Below are 27878 nucleotides of genomic sequence, written 5' to 3'. Positions count from 1 at the left end.
TCGGTCAATACTCAAAATATCAAGGTTATATTTTAACAAACTGTTCTTTACATTATGTACTGTAGGATAATTTTATGTAGAAAAACAAAATGATGTAGTAAATCTTTTTGTGACTGTTGTTGTTCTCATCCATAGGTGCGCACTAGGCTCTCTTTGGTCTCTCCTGAGCAGTTCCCCTCCATCACCCTTAAGGATCACTTCTTCTCCCAAAGCACACCCATTGGATTAGACTGCTTGGGCTGGCCTCATCGTGTGTCATCTTCAGGTAAGGAACACATGGTTTAAACCTGCTATACATAAAGCCACTGCAACAAAACCCTTTACTATAGGACACAGTATTGACTTCCTGAATCTTTAAATGTTTAACCCAGCTCCCCTAGGGCTAGGAACTATACTCTCATTCTGGCATAATAATCAAGAACTTTGCTGCTGTAACATAGCTGCAGCAGGCGTAGTGATATTACACACTGCCCGAAAATAGTCCCCTTGGTTACTTTCAATGGCAGGAAAATTGCAACTTTTAATCTTCTGTCGGTCTTAGTACAAAATGTAACTACAGAAGAGTCAAATTTCAAATAGAAAAACTCTTTGGTTATTTTTTTGCCCGATGCTAGTGGTCTGGTCAGATCTATTGGATTGTGCTGAGCTATGCTGGAAGTGCTGGCGCCAGACCTGGAAATCGGCTGAATGATTCCAAAACGGAAATAATCAAGTGTTGAACTCTTGGGGAGCTGGAAAGTGAGCATATTTTCAAAAAAGTGGAATGTCCCTTTAAGACCCATAACAGTTTCTTTAGGTGTGGATGCTTTTTAATGTCCTCCAGGGGGCAACGGTTGCCTTCATACTACAACCTTTAATAAGCTGAGTGAGTTTTTATGGTTGCGTTTGTAACAGTTGGAACCCAGAGACTTACCAAGGTCTTTGATGTAAATGTTTAGTCTCTCATTATCAAAGGTTGTCTCGTTTATGTTTAGATACCTTGACATTAAACTGAGAATGCCTTTGCAAGGCTACAGTTGCAAACAAAAAGAGATCTGAGATGTCTTCACCAAGGTCCTCCACCTACAGGCAGTCTTAAGATGAAGCTTTATTCAGTCATCTGTGCATGTAGTAGGAGCACAGAGGCTATCTTTGTGCAATAATGCATGGAGTGTGGAGCTCAGGAGCCCCCAGCGCTGATCCTCTCTCTTTTGCCAAACAATCCTGCTGATTATTTCTCACCCACTCACTGGCGCCAGGCCGCTCTCTCTCTTTCTCTTTCTCTCTCTCTATCTCTCTCTCTTTCTTTCCCACACACACACTCATACTCCCTTTGAGCTCAAAGGTAGACCTGGCATTAATATACAGGCCCCCAACACACATTTTAAAAAAAGGAGACTTTCATTTAAGAAAACTGAATACATTGTCTTGTCTAGACTATTAAATAGGTTTTGTCTGACCCTGATTTGACTGTTTTGTTTGCCTGCTTTTATAAGCATTATATTTCTATGATCATCAACATATAATACCGTGAATAATACTGGGCCAATTTTATATTGAAGTGCGCTTTTGAGACTCCTTTAAATCTAAATTCTTCCATGTTTCCATGACATGTTTGTTTGTTTTGCTGAACCTCTCTAAATGCTTTTGTATTATGTAAAATAGATTCATATGAAAAGAAGGACACAACGCCTCATTTTGCCCCTTTCTGACATCATGCCCACTCTACGACCTTTCCATACACTACTTCAAGCCTGTCAGCATGCTTATAACAGTTATGCAAATGTAGAACTTGAGTCCTTAGTTTGTATTTTGAGAACAACATCACTTCTTTCGAGAAACTAACACAGATACATGCTGCTCTCCACAGAATCGAATCTCACCACACCAGCACAAGAGGCAAACCGACGGGTCACCCCTCTGGGTGAGTTTAAGCTTTCCACACTTTTATAATATTTACATTTCTCTGTCAGACATGTTATGTAATATAGTGCAGATTTTATAGCTTGAATTTGTCGCTAACATATTTGTAAAACATACTGGATAAATATTGATTAAAACCCTACTGAAAAATCCAGCTAAGACCATCATAAGCTGGTAGCTGGTTTTAGCTGGATTAAGGTGGAAGTAGCTGGTTTAAGATGGTCCTCCCAGCCTGGCAAAGCTGGTCAAGCTGGTGGGTGAGCTGGTCTTCCCTTCCAGCCTGAGCAGCTAAGTCCAGCTAGACCAGCTTAAAAAGTGACCAGAACATAGTTATACCAGCTTGCTACACCAGCAAAACCAGCTAAAACCAAGCTGGGAGACCAGCTAAAACCAGCTCACCAGCTTATGCTGGTCCTAGCTGGATTTTTCAGTAGGGAATGGGGCCTTGATTATGATTTCACTTTTTTACTTAAGTTAGTGTGTAACGTTGCTGTTTGAGCATAAACAACATAGTTACAAAGCTGCAAAGGGAGATAGTTGCTTTAACAGAAATCGCTTCTCATAAACTACAAATGAACGGCTGGATAAACTACAGTGAGCTTCTTCCTGGGTTAGCGACATCACAAACCCCAAAATTTACACAAATCCTGCCCCCAGGAACATGTTACAAAGGGGGTAAGGCCATGTTGAGCTGCTTTTTATGTTGTAGCATGGATGTAAACAAAGGACAATGCTATTTGGCTCTGCTAGACAGCTAGCAAAATGCTACTGTAATTCACACTTTTCAGACAACTGCCTACAAACACCTGCAAAGTTCTTTATAATCCCACCAGCGAACTTCAAATGTTGGTGTTTGTTGGCGTTTATGTGCTCCCATAGCCACAGGCATGCTATACATGGTTCTGTGTTTTGTTTGGTCACTGTACAGTAGTTAAGTTATACTTTGTTTTTGTAATAGGCTCATAGTTCTGGCGACAGATATTTGGCTACACTCGTTCTATAAAGACTAACGGTGCTATATAGTCAATAGTGATCAGATCAGCAGTCTGCAATCAAATAATAGCGCATCTAAAAAGTATGAGACAACTAGAAACAAAACGCATACCATTTTGAAATGTCCTTTAAGATCTGTGCTTGCATAGGTTCTCCTCGATCCTCTTCAATTATATTCCCTGGGTCTGATTTGGGCTCAATTTGATAAGGCAATATTGACGCAACTGTTTACAATACGGAGCACATGGAACTACTTATAATGGTAAGGGGCGTGACGTTTCCATGCGGTGTGTGGTTAGCGAATCACAATCACTAGGTCAGCTAACCAATCTGAGCATATTGTGTATTTTCAAAAATACTTAAAGAGCACCTATTTTATTGCTTAAAGCTCCCGTTCTGTCTGTGATCTTGAAGCTTTGATTGTGTTTATAGTGGGCAATATAACATGTGTTCATGTTTCACGTGTAAAAAACGCTGCATTTTTCACACAATTTACTTATCTTTATAGCGCTGTTTTCACTGTCCTCAAAACAGGCTGATGTCTTCATTGTTATGTGAAGTCCCTCCTTCAGAAATACGTATCGAGTTCTGATTGTGTAGTTTGTTTAGTGTGCTGTGATTCGATAGCTGCTTAGCTTAGCAGAGACGTTTGAGCCAAAGCTGGTGACTGACGTATTCATGTGGGCGGAGTTTAGTCAACGAACTGTTTTGCTGACGTCATTAAAGCAGGAAATAGAGGGCTGTTGTCCAAACCGACCGTTCGTTGTAGGCTTTTAAAGAGGAATTCTATTGAAGAAAATATATCGCCTAGCAGTGAATTTAGAGCTTTATCATTTTACAGCTATTATTTATGCTATTATAGCAACATTACACACTAACTAGGGTTTAAAAAATGGAATCAGGAAGAACGTGACCTTTAAAAACAATGTAATTTTGTGTATTTGGTATAATACAATGTGTTTGTGTGGTTTATGGTTAAAGGTGCAGTGTGTAACTTTTAGAAGTATCTAATCACAGAAATGGAATCTAATATACATAACTAAATTATCATAATGAACTGTTATGTGTTTATTACCTTAGAATGAGCCGTTTTTATCTACATACACAGTGTGTGGGTCCTCTTACATGAAAGTCGCCATTTTGTGCCGCCATGTTTTTACAGTAGCCCTAAATGGACAAACTGCTCTATAGAGCGTGTTTTGTAATTCTGTATTTTGTTCCAGACAACGTTTGTCCTGTGGCGGCAACCGTAGCTTCACTATACATTTCGGTAAACGGTGGACTGAGCCATAGGTTGCCATTCACAATCTCACTGCTAGATGCCACTAAAATCTACACACTGCACCTTTAAAACACACATTATTTTCCACATACCGTACATTTTTGTAGCTCCAGATTTCACTCTTTTCCTGAAACGAACGAATTTGAAAAGCTCTGTGTCACTGATTGACCAGCAAAACTGTACGTTGTGATTGGCCTGAATACCTCTGACGTCAGGCGGAAAAGGATGCTCCTTACCATGTTTAAAAGATTTGGTTGCTAACAGGAGTTAACTTACACGCTGTGAGTCTAAAGTGGGAGGAATTACAATAATGTCGGCCTTGTCTACATCACCAATCCCAGGAAGTAAACTGTTGCCTACAATCCTTGTGTTTGTTGTAGTCCAAGAAAAGACATTTACGTTGGAGACAATAACTCACGCCATATTTCGTTAACATGTACTAATACACACTTACACATCAAAGGAAATGTAAAAACGTGAATCAGACAATAGGTGCTCTTTAATATTAACAAGATGTGTCACTGGAATTGACATGAATGGGGGAGATTGTATCTAGATTGATAGCCGCTGTAGTCCCGCCTCCCAGGTAAAAGAGCCAAACGTCAACCGTTAAAAAAATAAATTCTCTGGGGGAGGGAATTTGTGCATGCGCAGAATCGACAGATCTTGTTCTAACAAGACCTGGAGACGTTGCAAATATTGTGGCGCAGTGACACGACTTCCTCAAAAGGACTTTGGTATTTCTGAACGAGGGGCTTCAGAGACCCATGAACTCAACTGCCCGTTTTTATGTTTTTAAGAATGGAAACAGCGGTGTAGGCATGAACACATTACAGTGCACAGTTGGTTTACCACCACTTTAACCATAATGTTGTGTTTTTACTTGCATTTTACCACTTGCATTTTGAAGTGTGTGTGATCTAAACCAGTCAAAGATTGGATCTGTCATACACAAGAATGTGAGGAATGTTCCCCCTGAGTTTTATGTTTGATCTGGATCCAGTTTGCAGTTATATAAAATGTAGTCGCAGCTGCAAAGGTCAGAACATGTCAATATTTTCAAATTTGAATCGGATGAGAAAGCCCCCATTTGAACCCCATTCCTTTCTATTCGAAGTCTCCAGAGATTCTGTCCATTTTCATAGAATTGCATGTTTTACCACCAGTTCAATGTGTTGTCTTCATCCACCCCATTGCTTTTGACTGCACATTTTTGGTCTCACCATTAGCATGATCTCAGCTAATTATGGGTTAAATTCTTAGAAGGTGTTTGCAACCCTCTACATCGCTAGTATGCTCTCCAAGCGCTGTCTTTTGGTTTACAAAACAGCTTGGCTTTAACAGTGGAGGAAGGGGAGCTCAAGGGGGGACTGAGGGGGAGGAGAAAGGCGGTCCCTTTCAGTGCCAGAATGAGCATTTCACATTGAGCCATGAGTCATACGAGTCCTTCTCCCCTCAAAGGATCCCCGGTGATGCCAGCCACTGACTGCGTGTGTGAATGTGTGTGCGAGAGAGAGAGAGACAGAGAGCGAGAAGCGTGATTGTGTGTCTGGGCGTCTAAAGGCGTGAGCTTTTTGAGATCGTGCATCCAAGAGTAAAGTGAAAGAGGTGGTAAGCGGCTGAAGAATGAGAGAAGAGGGCTAAAGCTGCATCGCAGGCGAGGCTGAGAGCTCGGCAGCTGACACAAGCTCGGAGACACGCGCAACGCGCTCAAACCTACCACCTGCCGAAGCGACGCCACCCTCCTCCCTGTTGGTGTGCGGCCACATGCGCACGCAGCACAGTGCCGGTGAGGTGGGCGTCCCGCTGGCAGGAGGGGGCTGCATCAGTGACAGCAGCGGCAGGGGCATTTCAGTGCAGTCACCTGGCTCCGAGTCAGACTGCAGCCCCGCTCTGGGACTGACTGGAGGGGTTAAGGCGTTGCGAGGGGTCATGTCCCATTACTGGAGTCTGGAGAGCCTTCACTCCACCAATGGTAAGACTCCATCACCTTTGAACATCAGTAGCAGTTTGTGGTTTGCTGGAGTTTTACTTCGGGCTTGCGCTGTAATAAAATAGTGACATTATCCTTCTGAAAGGTTTTTGTGACGGCTCTTGTTCATTGTATCGCAGCCTTTCGGTTTATGTGGTGGCATTGTCTTTGGCCAAAAGGAGGTATCTGAAAGAGCTACTGTCTCTATGCAAATGTAAACACATGGTGTTGCTTGTGTTTCTGCGTTTAGTGTGTCAAAGCAACAGGAGATTGATTTTGTGAATCAGACTAATAGGCTTCATGTCTGCCATTTGCATGCTCTATGTATAGATCCAGATAGTTTGAAGGCAGGTTAGTTTGGTGTGGTAAAACACACAAGATGTGCCACCACTGTTTCTACTGTCTGCATCCTGCTCACATTATTGCATTACTGTTACGGATGTCGTGTATTGATCAATAGTCTTACTGGATTGTAATTGGTTAAGTGGTAATGTTGTGGAAGGCTCTGTCAAGTGAGTGTGTGTGTTCAGCTTGGGAGCAAACCATTCCTAGCGATTTGACAGCATTCCTTGCATTCAGCAGGTAAACATAGACCCTCAAAGGAAATAATGTCAGGGTAAAATTACCATGCATTAAGCTTGAAAACACAATGGAGCCATGCTAGTATTAAATAATGTCGCCTATATACAGTATGTGAGCTGTACCTTAATATTCAGCACAACGTGCTGTGTTAAAAATATTTGTGGTTTGCTCTTAAAATCCCCTCATTGAACGGAGCTGATATATTGATTAACACAGATTCCTAAATAAATAAAGCACCTCTCTTTATCTTTTTTTGGCAGTGAGGGATGTGTCATTAATACTTCCGTGCATCAGTACCCGTATAGTACAACTGTGCAAAATGATATTAGTGTAGATGAGATGCCAGTTTGAGCAGTATTTTCCTCTCATTATCTTCTCTCAGGGTTGGCATGGTGACAGACAAGCCAATGACCATCAGCCAAGGTAGCACTGATGTCACAAACGGCCATGGCTACCCTACGTCAGCTGTAATTTGGATGTTTTTCTCATTTTCTGCGTTGTCTTATGAGAGATGGGATGTGACTTTTCCTCTGATCGAGAGAAATAAATGGTGCACTGTGCGCCGGAGGCAATGGCTACAGACATTTCAAACAGGGCTGTCACCTCGTCACGGTCCACTGACCTCATTATAGCACTCATACACTGTTCGTAGCTGATCACAGAACAGTGGAGAAAATACTGACACGTGAGAAACATTTCAAGCACATGAGAGATAGGTCAAATAAGGAGAATCTCAAGGGAGTTTTTTTGACGTCTCCTAGGATTGGTACATCCTAGACAGGAAGTTCAAGCAAGACTGGATCTCCAAAATTAAAATTCTGTCTGATAGCCGTATTCTACTGCAGATGCGCAGTTTTTCATGCATCTAGGTTCAGAATGACATCTCAGTAAAAAACGACAGAATCTTAGTTTATATATTATTTTTTTTAAATATTCCTGAATCAGTGATTATTGTAAAAGTGTTTATGTTATGTGACCCTGTCTGTGATATCCAGGCTACAGTCTCAAAGTTTGCTTTCACATTAATTTGAATCTTTTCAGTAAGTAAATATTAAAGATATCAAGATTATCTACACTTTACATATACTATACTTTACGTTTTGTAAGATGATTTTATGTTACATTTTATGTGACTTTAGCTGGGTTTTCACAGGCAGCGTCACATATATGATTGTACAGTATGTTTCATAACATTCTTGTTTCCTTTCATCTTGCATACTTGCAATTTGACACATTTGACAGGCTTAAGGGGCTTTTGAGAGAGGCGAAGGGTGGGCCGATGGTAAACACACATGGAACGGCTGCAGGTGTCAGTTGCAGCGCAAAAAAGGCTGTACGCAGTGTAAACCGTCTTACAGGATATGTCACCGCCACCCATCAACATGCCGCGCTTCTGCAAATCCTCCCGTCTTCTGCTTTCAGTATGTGTGTAAAAAGCAACCTCACTCGTTTCTGAGCTAGAAATAGAAAGTCTCAGTTCTTCTCAAAAGCATTTTCATTAAAGTCTTAAGTTTCCACTCTGGAATAAGAGCAGATGTGCTGCTGTCCATGTTTTCTCTCGGGGTGCATTTCATCGTATGGTGGAATCTCATGACCTCGCGGGGAGAGTTGGGTCGAGTGATGGAGAACAGCTGAATTAGTTATTACGTGAACAATTGTTGGCTAATCCTCATAAATGAATTTTACTCATCTCAAAACAGAATAAATGGGTCACACTCAATAAACGACGCTTTTCTGTTTTTCATAATCCATCCGTTGCTGTGTTAATCCAGTTAACGTGCATACAGAATAGGGTGTCTGCAGCTTGTGAAGACGTGCTAACCCAGTCAGGGTTCATCACAGCTGATGGCAATCAGACAGATGGTGTTTCATTCACACCTTTTTACATGAACCTCAAGCATGCAGCACTAGTCAACCAACCATGCTTTTTTTGGTTTGTGGTATACAGAACAAAAGTGAAGAGATTGTGTTTGACAAGACCTGGTGTGAGTGTTAAGTCTCTGAATAGATTATCCAGCATACACTGAAAAAAATTAATCATTCAATTTACTTTTTTAAGGTAAGTGGTAGCAATCAATTTATTTAAGCTACATTTAAACAAAAAATTTGAAAAACGAAACAAAACAAAAAAGTTTTGTTTAAATGTAGCTTAAATAAATTGATTGCAACCACTTACCTTAAAAAAATTAGTAAATTGAATGAATAATTTTTTTCAGTGTATCACCATGTATTCCTAAAAATTAAGTTTCCTTAGCAAAAGAAGACTCTAACGAAGAATTATTTTCAGGGTGTTTACCGTTCTTTCCGGACTATAAACCACACCGGAATATAAACCGCATCATTCAAAAATGCGTCATTAAGACGAAATAATATATATAAGTCACAGTGGACTACACTGAACAAATGTATTCATTGAATTTAATCCATTAAGCTACATTTAAACAAAAAAAGATTAGTAAAGTAAAATAAAATATAAAACTTTTGTTTAAATGTAGCTTAAATAAATTGATTGCAACCACTTACCTTAAACAAATTGATTAAATTCAATGAATCATTTTTTTTCAGTGTATACGTCGCGTTTATTTAGAAAATTATTTCACAAAATCCAAGCCGAAGAACAGACATTTAATCTGGAAAGGCAAGTTATTCAACTAAACAATAGCAGACAGAACAGCAGGCTGAATAGATGTCTGTAATAAAAAAAGTAATATTATCAGTTATTTAAACAATAAACCATAGCATATAGAACTTACCTGGAAGGTTGAATAGGCTAAATTAACCCAACAAGCCAACTAGCATGAAGTTCGCATGCTCGTCATTCCACATTACAGAATCCATTGAATTACATAATTACATAAATGCAGCATATAGCGGACTCTCGCTGCTGTAGACGGTACTGTTGTCTCTTGCCTCAAATGTCAAAATTAATTCATACTGACTTACAAGGCGCACCTGACTATAAGACGCAGCACCAGCCAAGTTATGAAAAAAAAAAACGTGGCTTATAGACCGAAAAATACGGTATATGGCTGTTTTGAGAACAGTTTTAAATAGTGATTCTTATTACACAGCTCGTTGGAATTAGGGCTGGGTATCGATTCAGATGTTCCAGATCGATTCAGTTTCGATTCACAAGCTATCAAATCGATTCTATTTCGATTCTCGATTCAATTTTCGATTCCGATTCTCGGGTTGGTTTTTATACTCGATTCTTGATTCAACTCAATGAATATAGATTTAATACAAATACTATATTAATAAAAAATAACAGTGAACAGAAGTTTACAAGTGGGTAATTAATAAAAAGAAATTAAAAGACACAACACTTACCTTGTCGTCTTGCTTGCAAAATCTAAAATGCTTCCATACCTCTTACTTTTTATGTGAAGGTAGCATCAACGTCGATGAAGCACCTGAAACATTTTAAGCACTGAATGAAAGAATGACAGGCTCCTTGGTAACATCGCGCAAGGCAAAAAAGAGGGTGACATCTAAGACTAGTAATTTGATTAACGTTAATCTTATGTTCAATGTTTGCAGAAAAAATATGGGGGAAAAATCTATTCTGGTCTTTGAGAATCGATTCTGAATCGACCACGTTTTAAAAAACGATTAATCGAAAATTGTTTTTTTTGCTCAGTCCTAGTTGGAATGCTTGATTTTGATTGGCCAGTTGCGACATTTGCAGGTTTGTTATTTCCATATAACAACCGCTTAAAGGCGCTCTAAGCGAATCTGTGAGACGTCACTTTTTGTTGATGTTTGAACTGTTTTCAAACAAACGTAGCGTAGCTAACTCCTCCCCCTCCCTTCCGTGTTTTTATGAAAAAAACCCACCCCCAAATCCTTCTTGTTGTTTATTGGCTGGAACACTTTGTTTTGTTTCGTGGTGCTAGATTTGGCCACTGTGTTTTTTTTTTGCAGTTTGTGAAGCCTGGGCTGTCTACAGAGATCACATTTTTTACAGTTTGATCAGTGGACAGGCAGCAAGCAGATAGTGAGGAGATGTTTGCTGTATGTAACAAAAAAATGTTATTGTCTAAAACGCCTGAATTCGCTTAGAGCACCTTTAAACCTAATAACATACGGTAACACGAATGCAGCAAATCAATTTGACAGGTACAATCGGATTTAAAAGAGGAACTATATTTTATGGCGTAATAGCACTTTTTGGAGTACTTCTACTCGGCGCAGTAACACCCTCCCTCTCCCATTATGAGAGGGAGAAGGGGAGCGGACTTTTCAGGCGAGTCGAAGTACTCCCAAAAGTGCTATTACGCCATAAAATATAGTTCCTCTTTTAAATCCGCTTAGAAAAGCGCTACGTTTTATTTTGTACCACCAAACTTGATCGTATAACTACTCGTCTTAAATAGGAAAAACGTTGATGTGTTTGGTCACTTCTAACTTTATCTCTAAATGGTACAATTGAATGAATGGGGCTAAGCTAAATGCTATCGAAGCGTCGCAGCACGCTCCAGCGCTTACGTGCACGCACACAGATGATAGAGGGATGTATCAACAGTTCTTAGTTAAGGTAATAACATATTTTAATATTGAAAATGAGTAGACTATTCCTTTAATGTTCCTTACCTTACTTATGAGGTAAATAGTCATGTAATAAGCAGGATAATGTACAGGCAGCCGGTTGTTGTCGCAAAATTTGCCATTTTAGGGTGATACAAGACCTTTGCTTTGTGTCGGGTCCTGATCACATTGTCGGGGCTTTTTTCTGCAATACCGGTTGCCTATACATGATCCCTTACTTCTTAGGGTAGCCATCACTTTTACTACAAGAACACTGAGGCAACCACATAGCAATGCACTAAAAAACATTCAGAATGGCTTAGCAACTACTAGCATCATGGCAGGTTTAGGAGATGCACTCATATTTTTAAAATGTACAAATCTGCTATGTGATGGTTCCCCTGGTTTCCAGGTCATTAATGGTTTAAAAGAATGACACAGTGTACAGTAAACAGAAGGGTATTTCCTTTTTTTGTGGAACTTCAACAATGTAGTAACAGACATCAGACTGACACTTTGCCCAATAGTATCGGAATTTTGTGATCACTGTTGCTCTACCCAGTGTACCCTGTGACACAGTTGCTAAGTTTACCGTGGCATTTTGCTGTGGGTGAAATGGCACTGCTGTGACAATGAAGTGATGCCTACACGGCAACAATGTACCACAACACTGAGCAGAGAAATTCTCTCCATTGTGTGAACGCCTCAGCTTGGCACATAAACAGATTCCACTTTGTCAAACCAGACACCTCAAATTCAGCCTTTTTCCACATGCTATAAATTGTTAAGAGAGAAGATGCCATATTAGGATTGGTCTATGTTTCGGGAAGACAGGTGTTTTACTCCTATGCTTCAAAGTGATTTCTTTGTAGGGAGGATGTCAGGTTCCCAACCCTAATTCCATACTTAATAGTCACTGGATAGAGGGAGATATCCGCATATTTTCATTTCCTTGTGGAGACATTTTAGACATTCCTCTGTTTGGGTCTTTGAATAAACTTTCATCCTGTTCTCAGGGTTAGTATTAATCTAGAAAGATTACTCTCACAAACGTGTGTGGCATTGACATCAGTATGTCAGAAATCAGAACGTTAAAAGAGGGTCATGGGTGATGTTTTGCTGGTTGGGCATAGGGTGGAAAAGAAAAGGGGTCATATGAATCTACTGTTTATATAGTTTAACGAAATCTATGTGACCTACAATCTAGAAAGCCATATAAAGACCATCAGATTTTCACAGAATTCAAGGCTATTATTGATAAAATTATATCTTTGTTTATTAATGCTTGTTTTCTACCTCAGTCGAATAGCTTGGCTAACACCAGAACAGTCTCATAGAGAATGAGACTTGGTCTGGGAACCATACGCTCATTTTCTTGTATTTGAGGCGTGGTTTACGAATGCCCAGAGACATTTATAGAGACAGAGGGCAGCGCGTCATAACCTGAAAACCACGCCCACCGGGGGGAAAGCAATCCAACCGTCTCCATTGACCCTGCACTGCGAGAGGACGCCTCCCCGTCATCTCCGGCCCATAACAAAAAACCGAATAATGCCCAAAAGCTGCTGTGTGACAATATGTACAGCTAACAAGCCAAAGAACCCACACTGTAAAACCCGACAAGTTCAGAGTACTCAAAAATTTTGTTGAAACTGATTACATAAATTTTTTTAAGTAAACCAACATCAAAAATTTTAAGTAAATATAACTTAAAAAATTTCAGTTAACCCAAATTTAAAAGTTTATGCTTCGTTTTATTAAATCTTTAAGTACAATATACATAAAACTACTGTTTATTATAAGGACTGTTTTACCATATATATTTTTTGTATACCGTACTTAAAACCTCTTTTTACCAATAAACTTTGTTCACAAGTCACAGAAACAGATCATGTGACTCATGAAAATTTAAGACAAGTGAAGTGAAAGTATATTGAGACTGAACACAGTGCAGACTTTCACACAGTCATAGTTTATATGATAAAGCAACATATATCCGACCTACATCCTAAGCACAGGCACTACACTTCTGAACAATGGTAACCACAAAACTAAAAAATAGCAAACTCTTCTAAATCTCCAACATAAATAAATGTTTAACACTACTGAGTCTCTCTCTTTACTAAAAAACACATAAAATAGCACTTAATTTCAAAAAATGCTCTTGTATTGCAGGCTCATGCAAAGCATGCTGGGAACTGGAACCTCCTCAACCAATCGTGTTGATTTAACTTTAAACTGAAGTAAATTTGCAGTGCCAGACTCTTTCTTAGCTTACCTGTCAATTTGAACTCATCACAACTACCAAAAGTTTGTAATTATTTGCAGTGTTTAGTACAGTTAGGCAGTGGTATTGAAATTACTCCGTTTGGAAGTAATAAATAAATTTTTTGAGTTCTTTGACTCATTTTATTTGAGTTTGTGGAACTTAAAATGGCGAACTTGTTGAAAACACATAAAAATTTTAAGTCCAATAAACTTTTTCACAGTTTTGAGTTCAGTTCACTCATTTTAAATGAGCACATTATACTGTTTGGGTTTACAGTGCAGAAATAAGTTTTTATAAGCTGTCGAGCAGTAAAACCCAGCCTTTAAGGAGAATAAAGTGGATCGCCGACTACGTTTCCCCCTATTGGACGCAGTTTTACTAATAGGAGTACTATGAAAAGTTGCCTGTTTCCATTTCTGTGTCTTTAAACGCTCGTTTTTTGAAGTCGACAGCTTATAAAAACGTATTTGTTTTTTTTTTGCTTGTTAGATGTACACCTTGTCACACAGCAGCGTTTAGGTATTATTCTGTTTTTAAATTTAATCTGTAAATAAGTTTTTATAAGCTGTCGACCCCAAAAAACAAGCGTTTAAAGACACAAAAATGGATACAGGCAACTTTTCATAGTACTCCTATTAGTAAAACTGCGTCCAATAGGGGGAATCGTAGTCGGCGATCCACTTTATTCTCCTTACAGGCTGGGTTTTATGGCTCGACAGCTTATAAAAACTTATTTCTGGGTTCTTTGGCTTGTTAGCTGTACATATTGTCACACAGCAGCTTTTAGGCATTATTCAGTTTTTTGTTATAAGCCAGAAATGACAAGGAGGCGGCTTCTCGCAATACAAAGTCAATGGAGACGGTTGGATTGCTTTCCCCCCCGGTGGGCGTGGTTTTCAAATTTGCATAACTGCGCTCTGTCTCTATTGGGCGCTACGAATGTCTGTCAAATGCGTTTGTACGTAGCTCATAGCCAATCGTTTCATTATACCAAATGACGTATGTAGAGTGACATAAATTCAAAAGTAAATGGTCAGGTTTGTCGGGTACGTGTGCACACAGCTGAAAGCTATGCAACTAAACCGGTAGCTGTATATTGATATTGAAAAGCAATACAATTTCGTGGCACTATGACGACCACAGTACAGGCATAATGACAATATGATATTAATAAATACCACTTACCATTTATAAGTTAATTGTACTTCATCGACGACGATGCCTAGCAGGTTGGTCCTATAAAACTCTGTGGTTATCATGTCTTGCCATATCCAAACATTCTTCTTGGATATGAAATTGTTTAACGCCAAAAGTTGCTCTTTTTTAAATAAACTTTCAAAACTACTTACAACACTATCTAAGGCTGCATTGAAAGTAACTTCTTTCTGCTCTCGCGTTGGATAAACAAAACTGCTTCGAGTGTCGCATAGATGTCGTCATCGTCTTGCTGCCCCCTCCCCGTTCTGTGATTGGTTCACTAATTCAGGGGTAAAAAAGGTCCATAGTTTTCAGGCTAGACTTGCAGCGTGAATAAATTTGTGCGGAAGGCAGCATGGGGAAACCCAGGCTATCAATCGAAGGCATAGAGACATCTTTATACTGCAGGTTGATTTTGATGAAAAGTGTAAACACTATGAAGTTATCAGAGGATTGAGCTTCCTAATCATTTTGACATGCTTGCCGCTGTGATGCTAACCTTAAAGGAAAACACCACCGTTTTCAATATTTTACTATGTTCTTACCTCAACTTAGACAAATTAAAACATCACTATCTTTTTTCAATGCGTTCTCTTAATCTTTGTTTAGCACGTCATAAATGTGTTAGCATTTAGCCTAGCCCCATTCATTCCTTAGGATCCAAAATAGGATGAATTTAGAAGCCACCAAACTCGATTTTTAAATGAATAAAAATGAGAACTATATTCTTGGTGCGCAGTAACATCATAACTTTTGACTACTCCTCTTCTCGCTCAAACTTCCGTCAATATTACTGCACGCCAAGGTCGAAGTGCTGCAAACTAAGTTTTACAAGTCGCTGTACAAAGATGCAACCTGATCTCACGAATTTCCGTGGCATGGTCGCGGAGTTTTGTGCTCATTTTTCCGTGGCATTCTCATGGATCTCCGCGTTTTTCCGTGGCCCTGCTGCGGACTGTCTTTTTCCGTGGCATTCTCACGGATTGGTTACTCAACTGTTTTGTCCTATTTTCTTACCATTTTTGCTTCGGTTTAGGGTTAGATTTACATGAAATGACATCCCTACCCAAACCAAACTCTAACCCCAACGCCAGGCAACAATTGTTTAAAGTTTAGAAAATATAAAAGAATTAATCAGAAAAAATAGTATAAACCAATAGTTAACGTGACATACTAACGCAAACACCAAATCTAACCCTAAACCGAAGCGAAAATGGTTTGAAAATAGGAAAAAACAGCTGAGCAACCAATCCGCGAGAATGCCACGGAAAACGACAGTCCGCAGCAGGGCCACGGAAAAATGCGGAGATCCGCGAGAACGCCACGGAAAAATGAGCACAAAACTCCGCGACTATCCCACGGAACTTTGTGAGATCATGTTGCAAGATGAATTGCACGCATTGAAAAAAGATAGGTATGTATGTATTCTTATTTAAAGGAACAGTATGTAGGATTGTGGCCAAAACTGGTATTGCAATCACAAAACGTGTGGCTAAAACTGGTACTGCAATCACACAGCTGGTGGCCAATATACCAAACGACAACATAAACATCAGTTGAGGGCTGCAACTCCACTTTTTAAATGACAATATCCTGGCCGGACCACTGTTGTGAGTGATATAAGTATTTGAAATTAAAATGATTTCTTAATGTCTAGTGACATTTCAGGGCCATTTAATGATTAATTGATATAAATTTCTTACATACTGTTCCTTTAATAATAAGTTTAGGTAAGAACATAGTAAAATATTAAAAAACAGTGGTGTTTTCCTTTAATGGTGTGAATATAAAGGCGAGACTATCGGCTTGCTTGCTTGAATAATGGCAAGGAACTTGCTTTTAAGCATTATTTTTGCAATTCCATTTTGTTGAGTCTAGAATTTTTGGGATGATTATATTTTCAGATCTAAACAATTTTGCTGATGCCTTAGTACATTTTAACATACTTAATACCTCATGTATTGAGAAAATGTGAAGCAGTGAGCACCTAAATATATGTGGGGAAATCTTAATAATATGTAACAAATGATCAATTAATAAAGTCAGCCATAGCCTTTTTACACAGTGAGAAGACAAAATCAGATAAATCCTCTTTATCCATGACCCCTCTGTTTTCTGTCTGCCCAACACTTCACCCAGAATTCCTCACCCAGCGTCACACGGTCTGGAGTCCATCAAACTATCTAGGGAACTTAAGTGCATGTCAGTATTCTTGACATAGACCTTTTCAGCTTAAAGTGAGGAATATGCAGCCTTAATTTGTCAGTAGACGGCATGTGCCTGTCTGTAGTGCTTATCGGTTCCTCAAGACATACCGGGTGTCCACGGCTGAGCTGTGCTAGGCACGGCCTGCTCCATCTAACCCTATACGCTCACTTTCCCTTATATTGCTTTATCTACCAAGCAGATTTCTTTTAAGTCTAATTTCCGGCTACTTTGTAGTACTTTGCTTAACTGAAATTAAGTGTGAGCATGTGTGTTGTGTCTGAAACAGAATAAGAAAAACATGTAGTGGAACGATGTTGGTAATTTATAGACTAAAAAAGTTACAGAGGTTTTTGTAAAAAAAGTATTGATTTGATACATAATAATTGCATTTTTATTAATAATAACCACAATTAACAATTATTAATGTTAGTTAATTTATAATAATTTTATTAGTGCTGTACAATTAATTTATATCAGAGATTAGGACCATGCCTATCGCAATTACCTTATTGTAAAAGGAATAAAGGGAGCACATAAATTGAGTTATAACATCAGCCAACTAATAAAATCAATAAATTTTGATATTCAGCTAATAAGTAAACTAATCATAAGAACTCTGTGATGATTTTATCATATAAATTGCTTTCGTCATCTTACTTTAAGTGTGAGGTCCACCTCAGACACATTTGTCTGATGACTTTGGTGTTGAGTGAGTGTAATACTTTTTAAGGTCACTTACAGGGCCTGGTGTCTCATCTCTGATACTCAGGGAATGTCTGATTTCCCAATGTGGATCTTATCTGTAATTCACACACTATCTGTCTATTATAGTCATAGGCTCTTATGATGACTCTTCATCATAATTGCTTATCTATAGCTACTGATTAGCTAACTTTATTATTTTCTAAACAAAACATTCATTAACTACTATTAAAACTTTTAAAAAGCTGTCACAAGCACAGTTTTCTGTTCTGTTTCTGTAGTTTTTATTGACTAGAAAGTAGACCTGACTTTGGTTTCACAGAACATCTGTTTGATGTGCCCAGACCAGCAGAAGTTTTGCTCATATTGTGTTATATGTGCAAGTATCAGCATACGTTTGAAATATTAAGCACATTCAGTGCTTGCTTAGCTTTTTACACATTTTTTTTCTCTTAGCCACACATTACGCCATCTGACTTGTGTATTTTTTTCAGTTCTGCTTTAAACCATAGACTGTAAAAAATATCGACGTTGTGTCCATGACATCACCTGTAGGTTTGTGAAGAGCATTTTTGAAGCCAATAGTTGGCGGAGTCTGCCGTCGCCACACTCTTAAATAGGATGTGTTAATTTTTTACACATCTTTTGTGTTATGCTATTTAACACATTATGTGTCATTTTGTGTTAAAATAACACATCCGTTCTAAGAGTGTAAATATCCTTATAATACAGTAGAGATATGATACATTTTGTTTGTTCAACATTTTGACACTGACAATTTAGGACACTGTTGAAGTGTTAAAACAAAGTCAGTCATGTGAAAATGAGCTTATGAGAAAAAATATAGATTTATTTCAATAAGATGGAGTTAAGAGAATTCATTTAGAGATTTTATTGCATTGATCCAATGTTACATTTCAGGAACAGTGAAATGTCTATACTTCTTTCTTATTCACTGGCACATCTGAGAGTTAAACTCAAGATGTATTTAAACTTTAAGGGATGTTGGCATCATTGACTCATCCTCACGTTGTTCTAAACCTGTATTCATTTCTTTGTTCTGCTGAACACAAAGGAAGATATTTTGAGCAATGTTTGTAACCAAACAGTCTTTGGGCACTATTGATCTGCATAGTATTTTCTTTTCCTATTTTGGAAGCCAGTGGTGCTCCTGCTTACTGCTTGATTACAAATATTTTCCTTTGTGTTCAGCAAAGCAAAGACAATTGAACGGGTTTGTGCTACTTGAAGATGAGTAAATAATGACAGAATTTTCATTTCTGGGTAAACTATCCCCTAAGTACCGAAAACTGCATCCGAAACTTAATTAAACTTTCATATATGGGGAAAACAATGATACATTTCCTATTGTGTGGGCATTCGCAGAAAGAAAAACATTTTGCTTGATATTTCTTGAATTTACTGGAAGTGAAAAAATATTAATTGTAAAAGTGTTTGGTATTGAAAAGGAAGACATTATATTATTTTCAATAAGTATGGGTTATTGAGGAAACTCCTATTATATGGCTTATTATAACAGTAAGTTGCAACATGTAAACATACAACATGAGATTTGAGACTTGTAGTAACAAATTATTCAGTAAATTCCTTCAGTAAAGTAAATTGTTTCAAACAAATTTTTTTCAAATGTTACTTAAAAAATGTGAAATTGTGCATAATTTTCCATCTAATCTACTTGGCTACTGTTATTTTGCTTTCTAATGTGTTCCTACATTTTGATGACTATTATAATGGAACTTAAATCCTTAATCCTTAAAGTGCATGTGGATTAAACTGAGTCAAAGTAAGTGTCTGCATAGCTCAGAAGTAAATTTGAAAAAGTGGGGCAACTTTATCTGAGGATGTAAACTTACAGTACGATGAAGCAGGTCAGTGCGCTTTTACAGTCCTGCCTGTTTGATCTTCTAAATTATCCTCAACAGATCACGAATTGTGTGTGTGTGTGTGTGTGTGTGTGTGTGTGTGTGTGTGTGTGTGTGTGTGTGTGTGTGTGTTCATGGTGCCCTAACCTAGTAAACCAGATAAAACATGCACGAGTAAACACGCATATAGTGCTTTTGAGGATTTAATCCTTATTTATGTCTGGTACACAGTTGGAAAGCAATTTTGTAAATTGCAATAAATTTGATACAAATTTAGATAATTCATATACAAAATAATTCAGAGTTGTGATATGATGTAAAAAGATGTATTCATTAGTCAAAAATGAAGACAAGATCATTATTTTTATGGAAACACTTCAAGCGATTTAGACTTTAAACTTTTAATTTCGGCATCAAACACATATTTTAGGTCTGCAAAAGAATGTCTTAAGACTCTTAAGACAAGAGACTGTGATTAAAAAGCAATGCTGTTCCATCAATATTAGATCTGACAAGAATGACACAGCAGTCTTATGTGAGTAAAACATTTTAGTACTATGTGCACTGTTGCTTTGTTAGAGATTGCTTGATATATCCTGATTGTGTGTAACATCAGGGTGTAAACACGTGTGTTTGACTAATTGTAAAAAGCGCTATATAAATAAAATTGTTTGAATTTGATTGTTTTAATTTACTAAAAACATTGAACGATAAAGGTCCAACACTCAACATAATATAACTGTAATATAACGTTAGAAATATTCGAAGTTAGTGATACGATTTGGATTTAGATTCTGATGCCCGCTTACTGTGTTGTTTACGGTAATTTAGGCAAGTTGCGTTTGACAGGTCCAACACTCAACAAACAAAGCTTTTTATCATATAACTGTGGTATGTAACGTTAGAGCAACCTTACAAGCACATTGGTAATAAACAAAGTTAGTTATAAGGACTTACCAGCCGCGATTTAAATTCTGATGCGCGCTACTATGTTGTGTACAGTAGTTTAGTCACATCAGGTTTGAAGATTTGTTACTACTACACCATACGCATTGTCATTTTGTATCTCATTATAACCAGGGTAGAAATAGCCTATGTTTTTGAATGTAAAAACCACGCGAACGTCATAAGTGGACATCAGACAACAATATAAAACAATAAAAACAACTGATTCATCACCCCTTTAATTAATCTGAGTTCATGTTAATTTTAGCATTTACTAATACATTTATAAAATCGTGTTGTAACTGTATTAATCCATGCACCATGATAAATAACTGTATTGACATTAACTGACATTAACAAGAATTAATTTTAAAAATGTATATTGTTTATTGTTTGTTCATGTTAGTTAATGCTTTTACTAATGTTTACCAATACAGTCTAATTGAAAAGTGTTACAAGTTAACTAACAATAACAATATGAACAAAACATTTATTAATCTTCTTATTGTTACTTAATACCATTAATTGTCTTTTCATGTTCTTTTGTACATTAACCTATGTGAACAGATACAGTTTTTTTCATTTAAAGGATTAACATTACTAGATGATGACAAGAAGATTAAGATTAACAGAGGCTGTTGAAGTGTTCATGTTAATTCCTGTTCACTAGTGTAGTTAATTACCTAATGTTTACGAAAGAAAGCATTACTAACACATTTACACCTCAGATTTAGGGAAGTAGAGGGGCAGTTCTAGACAGGATTGTGTAGGTTACCCCACTGTGACCGTCTGACTTTCAGCTCTGATTGTATTTAATATCATCAGCCCATGCTGCCCTGGAAATGCTTATCTCTGTCAAATGCATTAATGTGCTGCTGTGTCACTCTTTGCTTTAGGCCACACACTGAGCCGAGCGCCTGATAAACAAATCAAGCCCATTTGATTCTTCCATCTCGCTAATCAATTTACAAGCATTCACAATTAACCTACATAGACTATAAAAGAATTACATACATTTTCACACATACCAGCAGTTTACGTTGTCATGAAAATAAATCTTCATTTACATCACCTAATAGTTACAGTGACAGTAACATTGCAGAATCAAAGATTACAGTGAATGTGCTTTCAATAACATACTTGAATTGAAAAGTGTAATTTTATTACATTCAGTTAACAAATGTTCTTTTTTTTACTTATTTAAACATATTTCACAGTCTTCTCATGCATTATTGTCTATACAAAGGTTCTCTCTGAGGTGTAAATATGAGACTAACTCCATTTTCTCTCATCCATTCATTATAAATGAGACAGGCTTGTGGCAGCCAGGTCGGCTCTTCCTCACCGGTCCACTGCGCAATAATAAATAACAGCAGTGGTGTCTGTGAAGAAGCCACCCAGCAAATAGACTTTGTCTCGTACCTTAATAACATCAAACACTTGCTCTGTTGGGACCGGCCACACTGAGAATGTGTTAAAGGGATAGTTCACCCCCCAAAAATGAAAATTCTGTCATCATTTACTCACTCTCATGTTGTTTTACATCTGTATGAGTTTCTTTCTTCTGATGAACACAAAATAATTTATTTTGATGGTTGTTGGTAACCACACAGTTGCCGGTACCCATCGACTACTACTGTATAGCAGGGAAAACAAATATTATGGAAGTGAATGGGTACCGGCAGCTGTGTTCTTAACTCTTTCACCGCCAGCGTTTTTTAAAAAAGTTGCCAGCCAGCGCCAGCATTTTTCATGATTTCACCAAAGTTTAATGCCTTCCATAAAATGTTCTTCTTTAAATATATAAACATACAAATGAAAGAACAGACCCTCTGCTTTCAAACAAAAAAACCCGTTTCATCCTACCTTCAGTCGTTCTTTTGTAATCAGCTTTTGAATATGGGTAGGTTTCTGCAAAAACACCACATTTTGAGCAAAAAACAGAGATAATTCAATTTTTGTGACGGACTTTTCATAGAGATCCCATTCAGAGCGATCTTTAAAACAGACACGGACATGCAGCCGCTTGCCATAGGGCAATACTTCCGGGTTTAAAGTTGGTGGATAATAGCGGTATTGCAGAAAGACGGAAAATCTCGTCATTGGCGGGGAAGCGTTTTCTCTTAATTGACGAGATATCTCATCAATGGTGGTGAAAGAGTTAATATCATTTATCAATGATAATCTTCTTTTTTCCCCTTCACAAAAGATTGAATTTTGAACATGGCAATGAAACATGTTTTTATTGTGTCTGTTGCACTATCGGTCACAAAGTGTGATACCATGACTTGTCATATATTGAAGTGTCATATAAAGTACAGTAAAGTCAGTTTGACTCAGTAACAGCTATGGTGTATCTTCTATGAGCACTAAAACTAAATTTACTTGTTTTTATTAATATCATCACACCAGGCAGAAAAGGTCACATGGTGCTTTTTTGTCCAGGGCTTTTCTTTGATGTGATTTAAGTCATGTTTGTGAATGAGATGTGACTGAAGTAGTACAGATCTTGCTTCAAGCTATGCAACCAAAGACAGACAAATCTAACTTGACCATGAAGCAGTTTTATTAGGATCTTCTCTTAGACACAGGATTCAGATATTTATGTGTTCTTTGAACACCTGAGTTTGGCACACACTTTAAGCAACTTTGATCGACCTTGTAAAAACAGTCTATATATGAAGAGTTCAAATGCAAAAACCTCTAAGTGCGTCTTACATGTTTTCTTGTAAATTAGCATTTTTTTATCAGGCTCTTATGTTTAGGTTCGGTAATCTCACTTTAATGGCAATGAAAAGGTTATTAGTCAGTAATTGAAATGACTTATTTTCACAAATATCAATTATATTTTTTTTAGTATTTAACAAATTAACTGTCTTTCGCTGCAGAATCCTCTAACTGTACATTTGCACCACCACCGGCAAGAGCGTAAAAAACGCTCTGGCTGCCCTAACAACAACGCTATACACTTTTAAAACGAATGTGTTAAAATAACACATCTTGTGTCTAGTTAAGGACAACACCACTGTGTTATTTTTGGAACAACACACTTTGTGTTGTCTTAACACATCTTGTGTTGTCCCTTTTATTTATATGAACTGTATTAATTTTAACACATTTTTGTGTTAAACTATTTAACACATTATGTGTTGTTTTTAAAACATTATGTGTAATTTCGTGTTGATTTTGAGTTCAAATAAATAGAAGGGACAACACAAGATGTGTTAAAACAACACAAAGTATGTTGTTCCAAATATAACACAGAGATGCAGAGATGTGTTAAGGACAAACCGTACTACCTTACCAGACACAAGATGTGTTATTTTAACACATTTGTTTTAAGAGCGTAGAAACGATTCGTGGATGCTCTGACGATTGGTTCCATTCACATCGTCCAAGATGCACCAGTGAACGCCGCTGGCTCTCATAAAAAATAAATGACTTCACTGAAACACACACTAGGGGGAGCTGTGATGCATGTGGCTGCCACATTCGTGTTGTATTCAGGTTCAAGTACTCACAAGGGACCCAAGTTTGAATGTGATCTATGATCTATTCAAATTCATCTTCTCTGCACTTTGAGGAGTTTGCTGAAAAATCTGTGTGGTGTTTAATGGATTCTGCCAACAAAGCGGTATTTCTAAATGCCCCAATGCCGGGATTAAGTGTATTTGACGCGGACATCATTATGTAATTTTTGACGTAGTGGCATTTAGCTGCCGTTGTGTCTGAGCCCTTTATATACAGTATATCAACTTTGCTCATACAACTTTGATGATACAAGTGGTGTCTTTCAGTTTCCTGGCTGGGAAACAATTGCGTAACCTTACACTCCCTGTGGTAAACTTTGTTGACTCATCTGCAGACCATGAGATCAGTTACATGTCACATGCTAAATCTGGAGTGTTGATGTGAAAATGCCTGAATTCTACACTAAATACCTTCGACTGTACATTTTCCCAAAAGTTCAGTTTTAGTTAACTTTATTTTTTACTAACTCTGCGTTCGAGACACCATGGGGCAGTTTCCCGGACAGGGTTTAGATTAATCCAGGACTAGGCTTTAGTTCAGGAGTGGGGAACTCTGGTCCTGCGGAGAGCCACTGTCCTGCAGAGTTTAGTTCCAACTTTAATTAAACACACTTGAAAAATCAAATTAACCCTCAAACGCTCCTCGTTTTCTGTTTATACTTCTGGCCCTTGAGGGTCCCTGTATATGACCCCAAAATTGAAAGCATAATTGTATGAAAAATATACATTTTCAATAATACAAACAATATATCTTTTTTTGTTTACTTCTCATCTCTACAATAAAGCTGTGTTTTGACCGATATGAAGTACTTTTGTACCTGTTTACCACTAAATTCCTCAACTACACTATTAGCTTGCCTGAAAAATATCAATTTTATGAAAATTCACATAAATTATGATCTAGATTTGATTTAAATAGTTTAAAGATATTGATCTAGGTGTTATGTGTTGAATTCAGCCATCTGTTTTTAGAAAAAAACATAAAAGAATTACAGTTTAGGAATTAAATAATTTCGACCAAGCAGATGCCCATAGAGACCCATTCATTTAATTGGATATGGGCAACTGCTTACATAACTACTTTAGTGCATTTTTGGCTTATTTTATTTGCCAAATTTTATACAAATGCTCTCTCTGGCAGTCATACCTGTGTGTGTGTGTGTGTGTGTGTGTGTGTGTGTGTGTGTTTTCTGTATTGCATTTGTGCACAAATACCAGACATTCATTTCTGTGTCAAAATTTTCAGATTTATGCTGGATTTATTGATATTTATTTTTTGACAAATGGAAAAAAAATTGCATTTCCCATCCATTTCAATTGGGGTCATATTGACCTTTAGAACAACCAAATTAAGCCCAGTTTTTTTGTGTATTTTGTGAATCTTTTAACTAATGAAATGTCGTTTGGGGTCATATAGACCTCTAGGACCATTTGAGGGTTAAAGACTTCAGGATTACTTGGAAATAAAATTCAGTTGTGTTTGATTAGAGTTGGAACTAAACTCTGCAGGACAGTGGCCTTCTAGGACCCACTCCTTCCTTAGTTATATTAGGACATTCAAGTATTTTAAACAAACATACCTTACGAAAAACAATAGTGGTGTGCATCTTGAGACAAAACAATGGCACTAATATATGTTACGATATGTCAGGCAAGATATTTTTAAAATAAGGCAGCTCAAACATGCACTTTAGTTTGCAACTAGGATAATCCCTGTCTTGAAAACTGCCCTATATCCCAAAGGTTAAAGTATTGAAGACATTGAGTTTTGTGTTTAATTTTCAGCTTTGGTGATAACGGATGGATCACAGGATAAGTCTGGCCTTGCTGATGAAGTGGGGAGTGAAGATGACCTGTACAATGATTTTCGCAGCTCCTCCAACCGTTTCGGACACCCGGGAGGAGGAGGAGAACAGCTAGCCATCAATGAGGTTGGACATGCAAAGTCTACATGATTTTTACAGTTTGCTTATATTTACAGATAGTTTTGTCCATGTAAGGACATTTAGTTATTAAGTTTCCACATAGAATAGTTTCAAAATGTTCACAATGTTCTAACGTTTAGGGCAGATATTCTACAATGTTATAGCATTTATTCCCAGAAGTCCAGATGACACTTTTCTTAAGGCCAGTGTCAAAATATTTACCAGTAATTTAGTTTGACATGGTCTCATGTTCTGCTCTAACTATCTGCGTTTCTTCATTTTAATCATCCACATCTGAATGTTTTTTATTTTAAATTAAAGAAATTAGGTTGGTATAGTTATATATTGCACTGTCAGATAAAAGGTAAATAAAAAATGGTCCCAAGCTGTGACTGGGGCAGTATCTTTTAATAAGGTCCTAATATGTAGCATTTAGGTACAAATATATATTTGGTAAAAATATGTTCCTTTCAGGTACCAATATGTACCTCTGGGGTACTAATATAAATGGTGCAAAGATGTACTTTTTGAAAGGGTACCATCCCAGTGACATATTTATTTGAACATTTAAGACATTGATAACAGATTACATTTTAAGCATTGACTGCATGTCTTCAGAATCATTTTTTTAAGATTGTTTCAACCCTGGTTCTTTATCAGTCAAGTCCTTCTAAACTCTTTACTACTAGTGTATATCCATTTAGTTAACATTTATCTTGGAGAGAATATTGTGCTCTGCATTTAATGGCAAGTGATCCAAAACTTTCAACCGGTAGTATAGCTAGGAGTCCATAGTGAAAAAGGAAACCGTATTTTGCTGCTGTGTGGATGTCCTACGTAGCCAGTGTTTTTGTGTCTGAGAGAGTAAATTATCATTTGAATCCATCAGTTTCTCTCCTGAGGCCTGAGACCAGCTGACCTGCTACCACTCTTCTTCTCCCATTATCTTTTACATGAATGAAGATGACTTTGTGCCGTAGGAAGATGCTTTTATGTAAAACATTCCCAGCCTCTGGTTAGGAAATGTGCGGCGTGTCAGAGTATGATTTATGACTGTTTTGTATCGTTGCAGAGCAGTGTACAGTAAATGCAGTCAGAGTTTCAGTGAGAAACAGCAGAAAAATCTAATCAAAGCCGCCGGGAGCCCGATGTGCACAGAGCTGCACACAAGCTTTGTGCTGATGCTGTTGTTTTTATTATTTTTGTCCTGATAAGGGGCTCTGAAACAAACTGATGAGGCCATTGCATGACAGGTCAAGTGTCATTGTTTTACAAGGGAGCTATGGATTTGAACAAACCCCTGAATAAGCCTTGAATAAACATATGTGAGACAGTCTGTGAAAACCTAGCTAAAGTCATTTTTTGCTGATTTACTGGGATACTAAAGTTATCCTACATAATATAAAGGAAATTCTGTGAAAATAAAACTTTGATATTGTTAATAAGGCTATGTCAAAGGTGTACAATTCACTTGAAATCAAACTTAGATGCTCCTAATCTCATACTGATAAGACTTTATCCTGCATTTGACAGACAGGGTCACAAATGAATGATGCATATGTCAAATCTTGTTGTTAATTGAGGACATGTGTGCTTTTAACAATCAAAAGCCTTAGCTTTCAGACTTGATTTTTGCATGCCAGGTGATACATTAGATCAGTGACTTGCTGATCTAATGTACACCCTACACAAGGGTGCGCTGCCTTCCTTGTGTAGGGTGCATCCTTTTGCGCCCCCACAAAGCAAATTCATGACATAAAACACTCGACATGGTGCTGAAAATTCAGTTTAATTGCACAGAATTTATGATAAATTAATGCCACCATCTTACGCCCCCTCCCTGCCCAGGGGGCCACGCCGCCAGTTTGAGAACAACTGCATTACATGAAAAAATTATGAAAAAGTATTTCAAATACTTATATCACTGACAACAGCAGTCTGGCCAGGATATTGACATTCAA

At 37.6% G+C, this 27878-nt stretch overlaps 1 protein-coding gene across 7 annotated transcripts in view; it reads left to right on the top strand.

The window, feature by feature from the left end:
• Positions 1–27878, top strand: part of arhgef4 (Rho guanine nucleotide exchange factor (GEF) 4) — a 92922-nt gene that overhangs the window by 52259 nt on the left and 12785 nt on the right. For 5 of the 7 annotated variants that reach the window (XM_073853254.1, XM_073853257.1, XM_073876495.1 and 2 more), the window contains 3 exons: positions 136–265; positions 1850–1903; positions 25778–25923. In XM_073853254.1, coding sequence (XP_073709355.1) covers positions 136–265; positions 1850–1903; positions 25778–25923 — 330 coding nt within the window. Of the gene's footprint in view, positions 1–135; positions 266–1849; positions 1904–5611; positions 6153–25777; positions 25924–27878 lie in introns of those variants that run through there. The other 2 variants (XM_073853258.1, XM_073853259.1) reach the window with 2 other exon arrangements.

Source organism: Misgurnus anguillicaudatus, chromosome 2 (assembly GCF_027580225.2).
Source record: "Misgurnus anguillicaudatus chromosome 2, ASM2758022v2, whole genome shotgun sequence".
Taxonomy (NCBI): Eukaryota; Metazoa; Chordata; class Actinopteri; order Cypriniformes; family Cobitidae; genus Misgurnus; species Misgurnus anguillicaudatus.
Note: the sequence above shows the minus strand (reverse complement) of the source record. Positions and strands in the feature narration are given on the sequence as shown.